General features: G+C 42.3%; 1 protein-coding gene across 2 annotated transcripts in view; it reads left to right on the forward strand.

The window, feature by feature from the left end:
• Positions 1-20138, forward strand: part of KAT2B (lysine acetyltransferase 2B) — a 131743-nt gene that overhangs the window by 86328 nt on the left and 25277 nt on the right. For both annotated transcript variants that reach the window (XM_040433003.1, XM_040433004.1), the window contains exons 8-15: positions 1317-1436; positions 3600-3736; positions 4436-4644; positions 5901-6027; positions 9080-9190; positions 11562-11705; positions 16446-16560; positions 18348-18384. In XM_040433003.1, coding sequence (XP_040288937.1) covers positions 1317-1436; positions 3600-3736; positions 4436-4644; positions 5901-6027; positions 9080-9190; positions 11562-11705; positions 16446-16560; positions 18348-18384 — 1000 coding nt within the window. The remainder of the gene's footprint in view (positions 1-1316; positions 1437-3599; positions 3737-4435; positions 4645-5900; positions 6028-9079; positions 9191-11561; positions 11706-16445; positions 16561-18347; positions 18385-20138) is intronic.

Raw genomic sequence — 20138 nt, forward strand, 5'->3', positions numbered from 1 at the left:
TCCCCTTCATAGTAATAATCCCCATTGTGTCCCCTTTATAGTAATAATCCCCATTGTGCCCCCTTCATAGTAGTAATGCCCATTGTGCCCCCTTAATAGTAGTAATGCCCACTGTCCTAGTAATGCCCTCTGTACCCCCTCCATAGTAGAAATCCCGATTGTGCCCCCTTCACAGTAATAATGCCCACTGTGCCCCTTCACAGTAATAATGCCTACTGTGCCCCTTCACAGTAATAATGCCCATTGTGCCCCCTTCACAGTAGTAATGCCCTCTGTTCCCCCTCCATAGTAGAAATCCACATTGTTCCCCCTTCACAGTAATAATGCCCACTGTGCCCCCTTCACAGTAATAATGCCCACTGTGCCCCCTTCACAGTAATAATGCCCTATGTGCCCCTTTCATTGTAGTAATGCCCTCTGTCGCTGTGCCCCCTCCATAGTAATAAACTCCTCTGTTCCCCCTCCAAAGTAATAAAGTCCTCTGTCCCCCCTCCATAGTAATAAAGTCCTCTGTGCCCCTCCATAGTAATAAAGCCCTATGTGCCCCTAAAACACAGTAACTACTCACCTTGTCCCATTCCTGAAGCTCCCATACCTCTCTTCCCTGCAGGCACAGATCGCTCTGCAGCACTGTGTGGACGGAGCTTGTGCAGATTACCGGACTGCAGACTCCACCCACACACGCCGGCAGCGCGATCCGTGCCTGCAGGCTGAATGGTGGAGCAGGGAGAAGTCTTCCTGCTTCACCATTCAGAGCGCCGCCGGCCTGATGGAAGTGCTCATTGCTTCTGGCACCCCTCTGAGAGCGGTTACCTGGGGCGGACCGCCCTCCACCCCGCCCTTTAGTATGCCACTGAGCAGCACTGAAGCAGGGGGCCCCTTAGATAATAGGGGCCCTGGGCAATTGCCCAGTTTGCCCCCCCCCCCCTAACGCCGGCTCTGCATGGCAGCCATACACATGGATGGCCTACCATAACATACAAGGATGTCTTAAATCTGCCAGAACGGGACGCTCTCTCCATTCTGGTTCATAGAATGGGGTCCATTGAGTCATATGGACAGGAGTTGTCTTCATGAGACAACCCTTTTTAAATTTAAATTATACTAAAATGCTGATTAGGATGATAGAAGAATAAATAGAGGAGGTGTATGGTCTCCTTACATAATAGACATAACTTTATGCCGTCAGTTTAATGTAAAATGAGGTAAAAAATTATACCAGCAACTTAAAATAGAAATGCATAAAAGGTGTAGATAATTGTGTCATTTTGTTATAGTGTGTCCTTTTGAAACTTTGCTTTATTTTACAATTGTAGTTATCACAAATCCACCAGTTGCAAGGGCACTTACTTATGTGACCAGCCCGTCATCCCTAGACCAGTCCAACAGCGGAAATTTGAGTCCATCTAGTAAACCAGCACTGGAATCAACTCCAGGTAGGTGTTTAGATCTAATTATAAGGGGTTCTCTACTAGTATTTATTGATGCATATCATTAAGATATATATGATGTGCAGGTAAAACCTCATTCAGTAGCAGTAGCAATTGCACTGTAAAATCCTGGTTTCCCGTTTTCTGCTGCCAGGAAACAACAAGTCATTATGAGGAAGAGCGATGGCATTAGTGATCGCTCCTCCCCATCTCCGGAGGAGATCGGTAACTGCAGCGGTCTCCTCCACCAGCAAGCTGCAGATTGTCAGGAAGGAATGCTTCCTTCCTGACAATCTGCTGTAATATCATCTTGTGTAAAGGGACCTTAAGGCCTCTTTCACACGAGCGAGTTTTCCGCGCGGGTGCAATGCGGTAGGTGAACGTATTGCACCCGCACTGAATCCAGACTCATTCATTTCTATGTGGCTGTGCACACGAGCGGTGATTTTCACGCATCACTTGTGCGTTGCGTGAAAATCAAAGCATGTTCTATATTCTGCGTTTTTCACGCAATGCAGGCCCCATAGAAGTGAATGGGGCTGCGTGAAAATCGCAAGCATCCGCAAGCAAGTGCGGATGCGGTGCGATTTTCACGCACGGTTGCTAGGAGACGATCGGGATGGGGACCCGATCATTATTATTTTCCCATATAACATGGTTATAAGGGAAAATAATAGCATTCTTAATACAGAATGCATAGTACAATAGGGCTGGAGGGGTTAAAAAAAATTGAAAATAATATAACTCACCTTAATCCACTTGATCGCGCAGCCCGGCTTCTCTTCTGTCTTCTTCTTTGCTGTGCACAGGAAAAGGACCTTTGATGACGTCACTGCGCTCATCACACGGTCCGTCACATGATCCATCACCATGGTAAAAGATCATGTGATGGACCATGTGATGAGCGCAGTGACGTCATCAAAGGTCCTATTCCTCAAAGAAGAAGACGGAAGAGATGCCGGCTGCGCGATTAAGTGGAATAAGGTGAGTTTAATTATTATTTATTAATTTTTTAACCCCTCCATCCCTATTGTACTATCTATTCTGTATTAAGAATGCTATTATTTTCCCTTATAACCATGTTATAAGGGAAAATTATAAAATCTACACAACACGTAACCCAAACCCGAACGTCTGTGAAGAAGTCCGGGTTCAGGTCTGAACGTGACCCAAATTATGCAGTTGAGCTCATTAGCTGTTCTGATGATAGTGACAGGTCCCATTGGAAGGGTTGTCAGGATTTTAGCATTGCGTTTACTACACAATAAAGATTTATTGTTTTATTTTAACGTTCCATTCAGGCAAGTTTTTTAGTTGTCAGGATTTTACTATTGATGGCCTATGCATATGGCGCATAAGTCATTAATATCTAATCAGTCTGGGTCTGACGCCACATACCCCCACCGATCAGCTGTTTCAGGGTAGCTCCAGTGCCAGAAGTTGGCGGCGGAGCTACACAGCTCCATCCATCGTGTAGTGCACCTAGGTGGTAACTGCATCCCATTCACTTGACTGCAGTAACCAATTCCATCAAGGCATTAGTTCCGGTACCAACTTCCAGCACTGGATTTACTGCAGAACAGCTGATCGGTGGGGGTGCCCCAGCTAATAAGATATTGATGGTCTATCCCGAGGATAGGCCATCAATAGTAAAATCCTATAAACTCCATTAAACCTGTATATTTAAAGGGAACCTGTCACCAGTTTTATGGTGTCCTAACTAAGGGCAACATAAATAAGTGACTGATTCTCTTAGCACAATGCTGGGTCACTTTCTTTAATGGACCCAGTCAATCTGCCAACATCTTGTATTGAAAAGCTCCAGCTGATAATGATGAGTCATGAATATTCATGAGCTCCTGACTCTCCCCGCCCACCTGCTGCTGAATGACAGTTTGTTTCCATATGAACCAGCAGCATGTGGGCAGGGGAGTCGCTATAGCTCTGAATTAAATATACGCTGGACTCAATGACATCACGCTGGACTCCAATCAGCTCATTAGCATGCGGCATCTTTGTGTGTATATTATGAGATAACCATCTGTCACACCAGTAAGTGAATACATCTAAGGTATATTTTAGTAGTTAATGATTGTATATAATTAGATAGATTATAATCAAATATCCACATGACAGGTTCCCTTTAAGTTATCATTTTTATTGTGACAGGTGACAAAAGGAAAACCAGTGAACCATATCCTGGAGAAGACGCCAAGAAACCAAAAGTTGTAGGAGACATTCCTATTGAATTAATCAATGAGGTCATGTCAACAATCACAGATCCTGCTGCCATGCTGGGCTCAGAGGTAAATGGAATAAATCACTTAAAGATACCAGTCAGCAGGATCAACCTTATTAAAGCAGGTAACCAATTTTCACAAGACAGGTACCATTTTAATCAGCAGGCTAATCCCTACCAGACACTATGCCTGGTTTAATAGGGTCGATCCTGCTGTCAGGTGTTCTTAAAGAGCGCAAAGCTAAAAAAAACACATAACAGCACTGCCAGGGTCGCATAGCATTATATTGATTTATGATGCTATGTAACCCTTACAGTTCTGGAATGTATTGGATAACACGGACAGGTAAGTATAATGCCCCTCATATACATTATACTTACCTGCTCCCCGACACCCGCATAGCTTCGGATCCCTGCGCGGCCGCTGCTGCATCTCCTGTTGCACTGCTCAAAACATCCGGTGGCGGGGGGATCAGCCAATAGCAGGTCGCGACGGTGATCACCCTCTCTAGTATCATGGGTGACACTAGGGAGGCTCGTCCTCGTAGCAACCTGCTATTGGCTGCTCCCCCCACCACCGGATGTTTTGACTGGGAGATGCAGCCGCACAGGGATCCGGAGCGACACGGGCCCGGGAAGCAGATAAGTATAATGTATAGGAGGGGCCCAGGCATTGGCGGGTCATTATAGGGGTTGGACATTTGCGAAAGTTGCATAGTAAATGAGCAATAATTCCTTTCCCTTTTCCTTTTTTCTCTTACATTAGACCAGCTTCTTATCTGCTATTTCTGCCAGAGATGAGGCAGCCAGACTGGAGGAACGCAGGGGAGTAATTGAGTTCCATGTGATTGGGAATTCTCTACACCAGAAACCAAACAAGAGGATCATGATCTGGCTCATTGGCTTACAAAATGTCTTCTCACATCAGCTACCTAGGATGCCTAAAGAGTATATCACCCGCCTTGTCTTTGATCCGTGAGTAGATTGTATATGTTATGAACTGAAAAATTTCATTTTTTATGTTTCTGTTAAAGAACACATCTGTTGCTAGATGCATGGCTATATAACTTTACCATGGTATAGAAATCAGTAAAGGTAAAATATCATGGTCTCATGCATTCCGTTGGGAAATTAGTTTTTTTTTACATATATGATTGATCCAATGTATGTCCTTGAAAAAGCATTTGTATATGTCTATTTGTGTACACATTTGTATGTAAATCAGCCTCGTTAAAGAGGACGTGTCACCACAAAAGGCAGTGCAATCTGTAGGCTTCATGTTATAGAGCAGGAGGAGCTGAGCAGATTGATAGTTTACTGGTAACACTTGTAAAACTTGTACTTTATACGTTTACATCTTTGCTTAATTTTACATTGAAATCTATGCTTTCAGCTGTACACAGGGGAGGTGTTACCAGTGATTGATAGCATTCTCTGTGTAAGTGTGTATACAGAGATGGTTGTCAGTCACTGATAGCTGTACACAGGGGAGGTGTTACCAGTGATTGATAGCATTCTCTGTGTAAGTGGGTATACATAGATAACTGTCAGTCACTGATAGCTGTACACAGGGGAGGTGTTACCAGTGATTGATAGAATTCTCTGTGTAAGTGTGTATACAGAGATGGTTGTCAGTCACTGATATATGTACACAGGGGAGGTGTTACCTGCGATTGATAGCATTCTCTGTGTAAGTGGGTATACAGAGCTAGCTGTCAGTCACTAATAGCTGTACACAGGGGAGGTGTTACCAGTGATTGATAGCATTCTCTGTGTAAGTGGGTATACAGAGATGGTTGTCAGTCACTGATAGCTGTACACAGGGGAGGTGTTACCAGTGATTGATAGCATTATCTGTGTAAGTGTGCATAGAGAGATAGCTGTCAGTCACTGAGAGCTGTACACAGGGAAGATGTGGCCAGTGATTGATAGCATTCTCTGTGTAAGTGTGTATACAGAGATAGCTGTCAGTCACTGATAGCTGTACAAGGGGGAGGTGTTACCAGTGATTGATAGCTTTCTCTGTGTGTATATACAGACATAGCTGTCAGTTACTGTAAGTTCAGAAAGAGCACAGATATAACTGCATGAATTACAAGTTTTATGAAATGTTTTCCCACAAAACTATATATCAGTCAGTGCAGCTCCTCCTGCGCTTTAACATGCTGCCTGCAGATTGCACATGATTTTGTGGGGACAGAACCTCTTAAAACGAGACTTTCTTTTTCCAGAAAACACAAAACACTTGCTTTAATCAAAGATGGACGTGTCATTGGGGGAATCTGCTTTCGAATGTTTCCGATTCAAGGATTTACAGAAATCGTTTTCTGTGCGGTGACATCAAATGAACAAGTAAAGGTGAGAACCTGATATGTCCATCGTTTAACTAGATAAGCTATTAAACATAGCAGAGTTTTAGAGCTTTTAAAGGGGCTGTCTCACATCAGCAAATGGCAATTATCATGTAGACATAGTTAAAAAAAAGGAACTTACTAATGTATTGTGATTATCCATATTGCCTCCTTGGTGGCTTCATTAATGTTTCTATCATATTTTACACTTCTTGTATCCAGGGGTTATGACCACTCTGCAATCCAACAGTGGTGGTCGTGCTTAACTCTATAGGAAAACGTACCAGTCTCTCTGGTACTGGGACTGCGGGAAAGCCCATGGGCCGTCACCTTTCCCTATGGTCTGCACGCACAGCCACTGCTGCTGGATTGCAGGGTGGCCATAACCTCTGGATAAGAGCAGTGCATAGTATGAAAAATGAATCAAGCCAGCAAAGGAGGCAATATGGACAATTACAGTACATTAGTAAGTGCCTTGTATTAACATTTATCATGATAAATGGCAACCCCTTTAAATTCTATTTCAAATTATTTTATAGTGTGAATACAATTAAAGGGGTATTCCAGTGTAAAAAATATTCTTCAGTAGCAAACCTTCCCCATATACACTCACCTAAAGAATTATTAGGAACACCTGTTCTATTTCTCATTAATGCAATTATCTGGTCAACCAATCACATGGCAGTTGCTTCAATGCATTTAGGGGTGTAGTCCTGGTCAAGACAATCTCCTGAACTCAAAACTGAATGTCAGAATGGGAAAGAAAGGTGATTTAAGCAATTTTAAGCGTGGCATGGTTGTTTGTGAAATACTCAGACCGGCCCGTCTGGCACCAACTGCTCAGTTACTGGGATTTTCACACACAACCATTTCTAGGGTTTACAAAGAATGGTGTGAAAAGGGAAAAACATCCAGTATGCGGCAGTCCTGTGGGCAAAAATGCCTTGTGGATGCTAGAGGTCAGAGGAGAATGGGCCGACTGATTCAAGGTGATAGAAGAGCAACGTTGACTGAAATAACCACTCGTTACAACTGAGGTATGCAGCAAAGCATTTGTGAAGCCACAACACGCACAACCTTGAGGCGGATGGGCTACAACAACAGAAGACCCCACCGGGTACCACTCATCTCCACTACAAATAGGAAAAAGAGGCTACAATTTGCACGAGCTCACCAAAATTGGACTGTTGAAGACTGGAAAAATGTTGCCTGGTCTGATGAGTCTCGATTTCTGTTGAGACATTCAAATGGTAGAGTCCGAATTTGGCGTAAACAGAATGAGAACATGTATCTATCCTCTGATGGCTACTTCCAGCAGGATAATGCACCATGTCACAAAGCTCAAATCATTTCAAATTGGTTTCTTGAACATGACAATGAGTTCACTGTACTAAAATGGCCCCCACAGTCACCAGATCTCAACCCAATAGAGCATCTTTGGGATGTGGTGGAACGGGAGCTTCGTGCCCTGGATGTGCATCCCTCAAATCTCCATCAACTGCAAGATGCTATCCTATCAATATGGGCCAACATTTCTAAAGAATGCTATCAGCACCTTGTTGAATCAATGCCACGTAGAATTAAGGCAGTTCTGAAGGCAAAAGGGGGTCCAACACCGTATTAGTATGGTGTTCCTAATAATTCTTTAGGTGAGTGTATGTCAGTAATCTACCTTTATTTAAAATGTTGCTGCTTTCCCCCTCTTCCAGTAGTTATATCATTCTTAACTTAGGAAGAAATAGTTTTCTCTTTCCCCTGTGACGTCATCTAATCACATAGAACTACTGGACGTGGGTATTCTATCATTCCCCGCAGCTCATGGGATCCCCTCTGATTGAGGTCTAGCCTACCTATCCAGTGAACCCCTAATCGTTTCCTTATGTTCCTTTGTCACTGCTATTCACCCTCCTTTTCATCAGCTGATCCAACCCCATTCACCGCCGCTATCTTCTAGTCCACAAGCTTCTTCTGTCCGCAGCTGATTAAAGGGGAAGCGAATAGCGGGGAGAGGTGTCTGTACTGAGCTATTCACTTATGCTTTTGTCAGCTGCAGACAGCTAATGAAAGGGGAAGTGAAGCGTCAGGGCGAGGAGTCGGTACTTCGCCCCATTCACAGGCAGATGCGGCAGTGTTTGGGTTGGATTTCTTCCCCCTTCATGAGTTGTGTTCGGCTGATAATAGAGGAAAATGAAGGATCAGGGAGAGAAGTTTGCACTGCGCCCGATTCACGGGTAGCGGCAGCGAAAGGGGGGGACAGGACACTTCCTCTTTCAGCTGACGAAAGAGAAAGTGAAGAAGCTTGGAGAGCAGACATTACTTTACTATTCATGGCGGTGAATGGTGGTTGGGTCTCTTTCTCTTTCATAAGCTGCAGACAGCTGACGAAAGGGAGGGTGAATAGTAGTGACACAAAAACATATAGAAGCGGGTAGGGGTTCACTGGAATGTTGTGCCTAGATTCGCAAAATATGGATACCGGCCATGTGCATCCGCACTTTTATGAAAATGCCTATTTCTGTCCTCAAAACGGACAAGAACTGGACATTTTCTGTAGTTTTTGGGACAGCTGCACAGATACAGACAGCATATGGATGACATTCATCTGCTGTCCACATTTTTTACGACCCTATAGAAGTTACTCAACCGGCGTGCAGTACGCGCAAAAAAAAAAAAAGTGGATCAAACGCGGACCCAAAATACGGCTGTGTGTATCAGGCCTAAGATTTGGGGGTACTATCTCTCCTTGGGGAGAGAGCGCTTTAGTCGGCGTGAGGAGACTTATAGGTCATACACGCTCCTCTGGAAATCTGGGAAGAAAGGGAAGCAAATGAGCTCTTAACGAGCTCTGCCTCTGATGCCACCAGATGTAAGGCAGCTATCCTATAAGTCAGTCTTCAACCCTTTAAATAGGTCTTGAGACATGACTCGGATACTAAGTATACATTTACAGAAAAAAGATGATTGCGTTTCTATACCACACAAATAGTTAATCAGTATTTCATGAAGCCTTGTATCTACAACATTGAAATCATTTATTATTTTTATTTTTTATCTATCAGGGCTATGGGACTCATTTAATGAACCATTTGAAGGAGTATCACATCAAGCATAATGTACTCAATTTCCTTACTTATGCCGATGAATATGCAATAGGCTATTTCAAGAAACAGGTATTGTTTATTGCTGCAGTTTCCCAATTTCCCAGATCACATCACCCATTGCCCCAAATGCAAAACAGAGGCCACAGATTTTTGGCATGGCATATGGTCATGTCCCCAGGTCACAAAATTTTGGGAAAACTTAGTATTGTATATCAAAACGCACTGGTTGATCTCTCTCCCCATTGAACCTCAAACACTCTTTGTCTACCAACTCACCAATCCACTCGCTCGCAAACAGTTCCTCTTTTCTTTCATTCGATTTTGCTGGTGGCTAAGAGAGTCTTATTACATCATTGGCTCTCTGATCATATGCCGGATATCTCAGCAGTGGTCTCGCAATTGAAGATAATGTTGAGGTATGACCGGATTGAGGCGGAGAGGCATGAAGAAAGTTCTGCTAAGAATTTTTTCCAAAAATGGAAAACCTTCCTTATTACGCATTTTAGCTCCTCCGAAATATCGGAGGTGGTCAAACCATGTCAATATACCTCCTGGTACCTTGTTTCTTCTCTAAAAGGAACTCTAGCCGCTCTTCAAGTGTAGCATACTCCTTGCCCCTTCCCCCACCTTTCCCTCTCTCTTCCCTTTTCCTTTTTGTAAAGGTCTCTCAAATATCACAATATTGTGTTTGACTGCCACGCTGATTGTTGGAAGAGATACTCAAAAGGATGTAATGATTTTGAAATCTTTATTGATGACACGTCTTTCATACTGTAGCAACACTTCTGTCTTTGTCTAAATCTGAAATGTTCAAATAAAAAGAATTTGGAAAAAAAAGGAGTACAATGCAATAAAAAATTGCCCCCAAAGGTGTACATAGTGTTTAAAGGGGTTATGCCAAGTTTATAAGTTATAGCCTATCATAGGAAATGGGATAACTAGCTGATTGCTGGGGGTCCGACTGCTGCATCCCACCTATCACAAGAAACTTTCTCCAGTGGCAGGTCGTGCATGCGCACTTACACTCCATTAATTCTCTGTGGGAGTGCTGCAGATGGGCGACCCTGCGGCTCCATCAGAACAGGGGAACGGGACTCCCGTTCTTGTGATCAGTGGGGATTCCAGTAGTCGGACCTCAAGGATTAGATAGTTATCCCCTATACTGTGGATAGGGGATAACTTATAAACTTGGCACAACCCCTTAAACTCGGACAACACCTTTAACTTTCTTATTCTCATTTTTTCTATAACAGGGAAATAGATTGCATGTGATAAGACTTGTGTAAGATATGAAATTAAACATGTATGGAACCATTTCATTATGATAAATATTCGGGCAGTTGCTAATGGTTTCCTATAAAAATAAAATCTAATTTGATTATTAAAAGTGCCAGTGGCACCACTATTAAGATTGTCACCCTAGCTGGGCGCTGCATAGCAGAATCTTCAGATTTCTAGTGGCTAAAAGGAATCTGGAGAATTTATTATCCGTTTTGCCGGATGACACCTGGGAACACGGATCTGGTATTGCAAGGCATTTTTCTGACTGATCAGGCATTTTTCAGACTGATCAGGATCCTGCCTGCCGGAATCAAACAACGCAAGGTTAAAAGTACCCTAAATGAAAAAAATTTATTTAACATACAGTATTTAATGAGAAGTTATTGAACATACCTATTTTATGGTATCATACAGTTGATACAAATATGTGAAAAATAAAGTATTTAGGGTATTCCTTCAAGAAAATATTCATTTATAGGCAGACCATGAATGTGAATATCCAAATAGATTAAGATAACCAGATTAAGGCTAGGGATGTGTCGCGCGACAAGATACTCGCACGGCATTGCACCTAATGATTGTCAATGGTGTCGCAATGCGCCACGTGACATGCTGGGACTGTGACGTGACTTTCGCAACTGATAGAGTTTTTCGCAGGTCATAAGTCGCACACGACTTTGACGCCATTGACATGTGGCACGCGACTTGCTTGCGACTTGCTCATAGTTCTAAAATAGTTACAAAAAAGGAAGTTACATACAATTCGCACACATGTCACCATGTAGCCGCAGCCGAACTCCCTTGATGTTAATAACAGAGGAACAGTAATTTACATTCCATCCTGGAGCCATACTGTATTGTATGTGTTTTCACGTTGTAATGTCATGGATGTAGGCAGTGCCTCAGTATTTAGAATTTATTTTCAGTTTTGTGCCAGTATTTTGTATAAAAAAAATAAAAAAAACGCACAACATATATGCTCTAAAATTGGGAAGGATTGACTGGGAGGAGGCTGAGCCAGAAAGTTTCCGAAAAATTGTGCAAATTGTAGCCCCATCTTAATACATTTGTTTCATCTGTAGTATCAGGTTATATTTTATAAAACAGACAATGCTAATGATTTGAATTCATTTCCTCTACTTTTCACTCCATATTTCAGGGCTTTTCTAAAGATATTAAAGTACCTAAAGCAAGGTATGTTGGATACATTAAGGACTATGAAGGAGCCACTTTAATGGGATGCGAGTTAAATCCCAGAATTCCATACACTGAATTCTCTGTCATCATTAAGAAACAGAAAGAGGTACAGTATTTGTGGGCAGGTTTGGTTATATGAGTTACCGTCATTTATACTTGATTTTAACTCAAACGACATCTGTCACCAGGGAAATCATTATCAAACCAGGCACAAAGCCTGGAAGGGCTGCCTCTGGCTGGAGAATGGGGTATTGCCTTGCAGGAATGTACGGTAGTGGCTGCGCATGTGCGCTTTTATCAGTTCACTTCTATGAGAGCTCTGAAAATAGCTTTTTTTTTTTGCTATTTTTTGGAACTCCCCTAGAAGTGAATGGAGAATATCGCACATGCTCTGCCGCCTCTCCATTTGCAGTGAGGCCCTGTTCTAGAGTTGGGTGTGATTTCCTGAGGTTTGACCCACACTTGTCAAACATTTATAGTATAGAAAGTGGATATACCGTAAAAAAAGAGGTTATCCCACGATTAATGTAAAAAGTGAAAATCAGACATCATATAGTAAATGACAAACTTTTTATAACAGCAGGAACCAGCCCCGTACCTCACATGGATCCAGAGGTCTCCCATTCATTACTCCAATTGCTCTGCTAGATTTATTTCAAGCTGTCAGCTCAGGGGGGGGAAGGTCCTTTCTCAGGGGCGTGTCCTTACGGCTGCAGCTCTCTCCCTGTAACTGTCACAGCTTGTAACAGAAGATAGGGCTGGTGGGAATTGAAGGATAGAACTGAACATGTGATTCCACCTCAGTGAAGTGGACAGAAAAATTAAGGAAAAAAACAAACAGCAGGCGGCGCTATACAAATAGATTTCATTTAATAACTCAGGGGAATACAACATTTTTTATTACATGCCATTACAAAAGTGTTCAGATCCAGATGCTGGTTTGAAAAATGTAGAATATTTTTCATGTAACAACCCCTTTAAATGGCTATTTAAGTTCAACAATACTAAAGTCCTTAAAATAACATTTTGGACATGGCTAAATACGACCATGGCTTATAAGTGTATAATACGCCTCATTAAATGAAAGTAAAAGATTACCGTATTTATGGCGCCACACTTAATATTGTCAGTGAATGACATTTTACCAGCAGAATCAATAATCCGTGATACTGAATAGATGACTTCCATGATGTTACGATAAATCAGCAAAGCGGAAAATTGAAGCCATTAATGAATCCAATCATTGAATTCCTGGGAAATGTTAATTACATTTCAGCTTGGTAAATTAAATACTCAACCTCATAGACAAATACCTGCATTGATCAAATGATAATTAAAGTTTAAGAGTTACATAAGAACAACTGTGAAAGCAATGTCAGTCTTGTAACATGACCATGGCAGCCTCGCCATAAATTGTGATCGTTGTCTTCAAATGTAAAAAGTTTGCACATTTCAAGAATTTATCTCCATTCGTAGACCTCTGCTTAATGACATTATCAGCCTGTCCACAGTGAAGTCAATAGACCATTCAGTATGTGCAGGCTTGATGGCTCGCCTACTACTTGGGAATTTTTGTCTTCTTTCCTTTTTTTTCCCTAAAATGTTCCGCAGTTCAAATAAAATTATTTTAATATTGTAAAAAATCCACCAGAAATTGATCTTTTTACATGTCATAATAACTTCAGAAAAGTCAAAAAGTAATTTCAGTGAACTCTGAGATTGAAATTTGACAAACAGTATATGAGCTTCAAACCGCTTCGTGACAGATTTCAGATTTTTACAATTGAGAATCTGAACACATTTCTCTGAAAAGGACCTCAGTTAGGAAAGAAGACTAATGAATCTTTTAATGCATGTGTCTTTACAGAGGAAGAGGTTTTAAGTCAGCTGTCTAAATTTAATACAAATAAGTCACAGGGGCCTGATGGGATACACCCAAAGCTATTAAAAGAGCTCAGCAGTGAACTAGCAAAACCATTAACAGATTTATTTAACCAATCACTGGCAACAGGAGTCGTCCCAGAAGATTGGAAATTAGCAAATTTTGTGCCCATTCACAAGAAAGGTAGTAGGGAGGAATCGGGCAACTATAGGCCAGTAAGCCTGACATCAATAGTGGGGAAATTAATGGAAACCATACTTAAGGAGAGGATTGTGGAACATCTAAAATACCATGGATTGAAAGATGCAAAACAGCATGGGTTTACTTCAGGGAGATCATGTCAAACTAATCTTATAGATTTTTTTGATTGGGTGACTAAAATAATAGATGGCGGAGGTGCAGTAGACATCGCTTATCTAGACTTTAGTAAGGCTTTTGATACTGTCCCACATAGAAGGCTTATCAATAAATTAGAGTCTTTGGGCTTGGACTCCCATATTGTTGAATGGATTAGGCAGTGGCTGAGGGACAGACAACAGAGGGTTGTAGTCAATGGAGTATATTCAGACCATGGTATTGTTACTAGTGGGGTATTTCAGGGATCTGTTCCTGGACCCATATTGTTTAATATCTTTATCAGCGAAATTGCAGAAGGCCTCTATGGTAAGCTGTGTCTTTTTGCTGATGACACAAAGATTTGTAACAGGGTTGATGTTCCTGGAGGGATACACCAAATGGAAAAGAATTTAGGAAAACTAGAGGAATGGTCAAAAATCTGGCAACTAAAATTTAATGCTGATAAGGGCAAGATAATGCACCTGGGGCGTAAAAACCCAAGAGCAGAATATAAAATCAGTGATACAGTCCTAACCTCAGTATCTGAGGAAAGGGATTTAGGGGTCATTATTTCAGAAGACTTAAAGGTAGACAATGTCATAGAGCAGCAGGAAATGCTAGCAGAATGCTTGGGTGTATAGGGAGAGGAATTACCAGTAGAAAGAGGGAGGTGCTCATGCCGCTCTACAGAGCACTAGTGAGACCTCATTTGGAGTATTGTGCTCAGTACTGGAGACCATATCTCCAGAAGGATATTGATACTTTGGAGAGAGTTCAGAGAAGAGCTACTAAACTAGTACATGGATTGCAGGATAAAACTTACCAGGAAAGATTAAAGGACCTTAACATGTATAGCTTGGAAGAAAGACGAGACAGAGGGGATATGATAGAAACTTTTAAATACATAAAGGGAATCAACAAGGTAAAAGAGGAGAGAATATTTAAAAGAAGAAAAACTGCTACAAGAGGACATAGTTTTAAATTAGAGGGGCAATGGTTTAAATGTAATATCAGGAAGTATTACTTTACTGAGAGAGTAGTGGATGCATGGAATAGCCTTCCTGCAGAAGTGGTAGCTGGAAATACAGTGAAGGAGTTTAAGCATGCATGGGATAGGCATAAGGCCATCCTTCATATAAGATAGGGCCAGGGGCTATCCATAGTATTTAGTATATTGGGCAGACTAGATGGGACAAATGGTTCTTATCTGCCGGCACATTCTATGTTTCTATGGAACGTAGTGGCAGAGATTTCATGTGTCACAGAAGTTTAAAGGGTAACTGTCATTTATTTTTTTTTTATTTGCTAGTTTATTAGAGCTAGGCATGTATACCTGAGTTAGTCTGTCAATGATTGTCAAAAGATCTGTAATTACCTTATAATAACAGCTTTCATTAATGTCCTCTGTCCCTTTCCACTGCTCCCTTAAAAGACAGTTGCTATAGCTTGTCTGTCTCTGGCTAAGAAGACAGGAAGACGGAGGGGCGGTCCTTCATACTCCATGCCTACATTAGGCTTCAGGGTGATGAGGCGTGTCTCTAAGTAATCCAATCTGATTGGCTGGCAGGGAGCTGCTGGCCACAGCAAGTGTGTATGGGAAGTTAGGGAAAGCAGTTTTGGCCTCAGAGAACTGGCAGAGGAGCCATCTTGAGAAGGTCCTCGTATTGTAAATGTTTAAACAGCCGTAACTAAGGGAAAAACTGAAGGAAAACTGTCGTATGTGAAGAAACTAAAGATTGCTTTATGCATAATGCTGCTGCAGCAGTAACATATGCGAAAATTGATTTTTTTTTTTTTTTATGAAAACATGACGGTTACCCTTTAAAGGCATCCACTCATCCACTTCTGCAATCAGCCGCAGCATGGATATGGCGGCATGTAGCCACTTGGACGGCATTGAGGGGCCTCTGTTCTTGAGATAGGTGCAGGTCCCAGAGATGGAACCTACATCTATCACATATTTATGGCATGTTTTATGGATATGCCATTATTGTCTAAGGTGAGAATACCCCTTTAAGTTCTCTATAGAGGCCCCAGTCCCCAGTGAATGTGACATTACATGGCCTAGGGAAAGCTGGAGAAGGCCACGGCACTACTATGAGCACCAATGCCATATTCAAGCAGCTGATCAGCAGGGGTCCTGGGTGTCAGACCTCCACCGATCGGATACTGATGACCTTATCAGTAAAAAAAAAAACCTCTTTGTGCAAGGATTTATCAAAGGAACCAAATTCAACTGTGTCAAAATGGAAAAGCTGCTAACCTAATGTACATTTAATGATGTGAATAAAATTTGTACTGCGTTGTTCACACAGCACACAAATCTCCTATAGAGGAATCAGAGCAAGTATAAAGGCAGGATAGTTCATCAGTAAAAAGATCTTGGAAAACCCCTTTAATGTGACATTAACATTTTGATACTTGAGCTGTGGAGCTTGGCAGTAACCCAGCAAAGCCACTAAACAGAGGACGGAGCTGTGCTACTAACCCTGTGCTATGAGACCTAGTGTTGGCCCACCACCGATCTGATGACCTGTCCAAAGGACACACAATCCCTTTAAGTTGCAATGTTCATAAAATTCTGTGTTATAATTCTTGATAACTAAATGGAAATAAATGTTATTATAGATTATCAAAAAAATGATTGAAAGGAAACAAGCACAGATAAGGAAGGTGTACCCCGGCTTGTCCTGCTTCAAAGAAGGGGTGCGACAAATACCGATTGAAAGTATCCCTGGAATCCGTACGTATCTCATTTTTTTGTGATGTATTTTAAATTTCTATTTGCACTTTTTTGGATATAAGTTTTCTATTCACAATGCCTCTCACATTTACCATAGTCTTTATTTTATTTTATTTTTTACACAAGCCAAAGTGAAGGAGGTAGTTAAAAGTTGCGCAGCTCTTAATAGATTTGCCACATGTTGACCTCACACATCACAAGAGACTAAATCAAATCTACCCCCGTTATAAAGCAGTCCTTGTATCCCTTTATCTGAATTGACATAAAGGAGTATTCCAGTTAGGTGAAGTTATCTCCTTTTCATAAGTTAGGGGCTAACTATTAGATCAGTGAGGGTAGGACTCCTGACACCCTCACCGATCACAAGAACGGCAGTCTTGTACCCCAAAACGGAGCGGCAGGTTGAGCATGTGCAGTGCAGCTACATTCATTTCTGCTGCACTGACAGCCAATCGCCACCTCTATCTCTGGCAGTCACATAGAGATGAGTGGAGCAGCAGTGTGCATGCTCGCCATGCAGCGCCATTCATTTCAGGGTATAGGGCGCATTCTCGAGAGCCAGAAGTCGGACCTCCAACAGTCTAATAGTCACTTATCTCATGGATAGGGATAACTGGAATGCCCGTTTAAAGGGGTTGTCCGGATTTAGATCTAAACCCGGACATACCCATAACTTCACCCAGAAAGCCCCCCTGTAGTTAGCATCGGAGCATTTCATGCTCCAATGCTCTCCCTTGCCCTGCGCTGGATCGCGCAGGGCAAGGGCTCTTTTATTTACAATAACACACTGCCGGGCGGAGGCTTCCACCCAGCAGTGTGTTCGGTGACATCACCGGCTCTGATGGGCAGGCTTTAGCGCTGCCCTAGCCGTTTTACAGGCTAGGGCAGCGCTAAAAGCCGCCTATCGTGCCGGTGACGTCACCGGGATTCCTGGCAGCCCTATAGAGAGCCCAGTTCGTCACTGGAACACCAGAAAATGCTTTTGTCCTGCGCGATTTAGCGCAGGGCAAAGGAGAGCATCAGAGCATGAACTGCTCCGATGCTCAAGTCAGGGGGGCATGTCCAGGTTCAGCTCAGACTACTAACGCATCTAGTGCTTCAGCTTTTTAAGGGTAAGGATCGATCTCTGCGTTTTGTGGTTTAACATGGGAGTGTATGTTTTCTGGTGGCTAAAACAGGGTCGTCTTAGGACCCACCACCATCCTCCTGATTTACCAACACCAATAACACAACAGAGATCATGGTGTCTGGTTGGACGGCTGATGCCATGGGGTCCTTCAGTGTAATTTACTCCCTCCCATGCTATAAGTAGTCCACACAGGCACCTTTGCTGCCCCTGACAAAACTCAACAGCATACTTCACCCCCATGGCAGCTCCTCTCCTAGTTATACACCATATGAATGGCTTTCTTTATTCTGCTGTCTGGCATTTTCGATTTTCATTGATGGAGCCGAAATCCTCACCTCAGTGTTGGCAATTCATCATCAAATTTCTTATTAAGAACTAAATCATAATACCTAGCCATATATACCATCATGTGTATATGATATTGGACGTGGCGCCAGAATGACTGAATGGATCATTGGGAATCAGTTCTGTAAATCCAGGTCAGGTGACTGCTGATAAATGTTTCCGCACAGTGATAGTATGTCATTATAGAATTTCCTTCGCTTCTGTACAGATGATTATATATTAGCTGTAACATTCAGGAATATTGCTGAGGTTAAATATAAGTCACCATGTAAATGTGGTTGTGGGCTGTCATTTTTATTCTATTCTCTTACAGGAGAGACGGGATGGAAGCCAAGCATAAAAGATAGAAGGTAGATTACATTTCAGTTATATTTTATGTGTAGTGATGTCTCTTTTATACAGTTTGGCTGTAAACCTGTTCATTGCCTGTTATGTGGGTAGCATATACAGTGGATATAAAAAGTCTACACACCCCTGTTAAAATGTCAGGTTTCTGTTATGTAAATAAAAATGAGACAAAGATAAATCATTTCAGAACTTGTTCCACCTTTAATGTGACCTATAAACTGTACAACTCAATTGAAAAACATACTGAAATCTTTTAGGTGGGGGGAAGAAAACAAAAAAAATAATAATAATGTGGTTGCATAAGTGTGCACACCCTCTTATTACTGGGGATGTAGCAGTGTTCAGAATTAAGCAAAATCATGTTAAATAGGAGTCAGCATACACCTGCCATCATTTAAAGTGCCTCTGATTAACCCCAAATAAAGTTCAGCTGCTCTAGTTGGTCTTTCCTGAAATTTTCTTAGTCGCATCTCACAGCAAAAGCCATGGTCCACAGAGAGCTTCCAAAGCATCAGACGGATCTCATTGTTAAAAGGTATCAGTCAGGAAAAGGGTACAAAAGAATTTCCAAGGCATTAGATATACCATGGAACACAGTGAAGACAGTCATCATCAAGTGGAGAAAATATGGCACAACAGTGACATTACCAAGAACTGGACTTCCCTCCAAAATTGATGAAAAGACGAGAAGAAAACTGGTCTGGGAGGCTACCAAGAGGCCTACAGCAACATTAAAGGAGCTGCAGGAATATCTGGTAAGTACTGGCTGTGTGGTACATGTGACAACAATCTCCTGTATTCTTCATATGTCTGGGCTATGGGGTAGAGTGGCAAGACGAAAGCCTTTTCTTATGAAGAAAAACATCCAAGCCAGGCTACATTTTGCAAAAACACATCTGAAGTCTCCCAAAAACATGTGGGAAAAGGTGTTATGGTCTGATGAAACCAAGGTTGAACTTTTTGGCCATAATTCCAAAATATATGTTTGGTGCAAAAACAACACTGCACATCACCAAAAGAACACCATACCCACAGTGAAGCATGGTGGTGGCAGCATCATGCCAAGGGGCTGTTTTTCTTCAGATGGAACTGGGGCCTTAGTTAAGCTAGAAGGAATTATGAACAGTTCCAAATACCAGTCAATATTGGCACAAAACCTTCAGGCTTCTGCTAGAAAGCTGAACATGAAGAGGAACTTTATCTTTCAGCATGACAACGACCCAAAGTATACATCCAAATCAACAAAGCAATGGCTTCACCAGAAGAAGATTAAAGTTTTGGAATGGCCCAGCCAGAGCCCAGACCTGAATCCGATCGAAAATCTGTGGGGTGATCTGAAGAGGGCTGTGCACAGGAGATGCCCTCGCAATCTGACAGATTTGAAGTGTTTTTGCAAAGAAGAGTGGGCACATCTTGCCAAGTCAAAATGTGCCATGCTGAATGACTCATACCCAAAAAGACTGAGTGCTTGTCACGACCATGGTCATGGTCGTGACTCCTGGCACCGCGTGCAGTCGCCTGCGGTTTGGTTTCGTTCTCAATCACAGGTGAGGGCTGCAGTATGTTGCCTCACGTGTGGTTGCCGCTGGCAACATTATAGTATTGGCAGTATAGCAGCCTGAGCTGTTGCTAGGCAGCTTGCTGTCAAGGGCAGGCGGTTCCACCTGACTATCTGTCTTTGTATGTGTGCACTTTCCCTGTTTGTGGTGCACGAGGTTTATGTATGTGTGCACTGTGACACCTCCCTTCACTTGCG

Source organism: Bufo bufo, chromosome 5 (assembly GCF_905171765.1).
Source record: "Bufo bufo chromosome 5, aBufBuf1.1, whole genome shotgun sequence".
In the NCBI taxonomy this organism is placed as follows: Eukaryota; Metazoa; Chordata; class Amphibia; order Anura; family Bufonidae; genus Bufo; species Bufo bufo.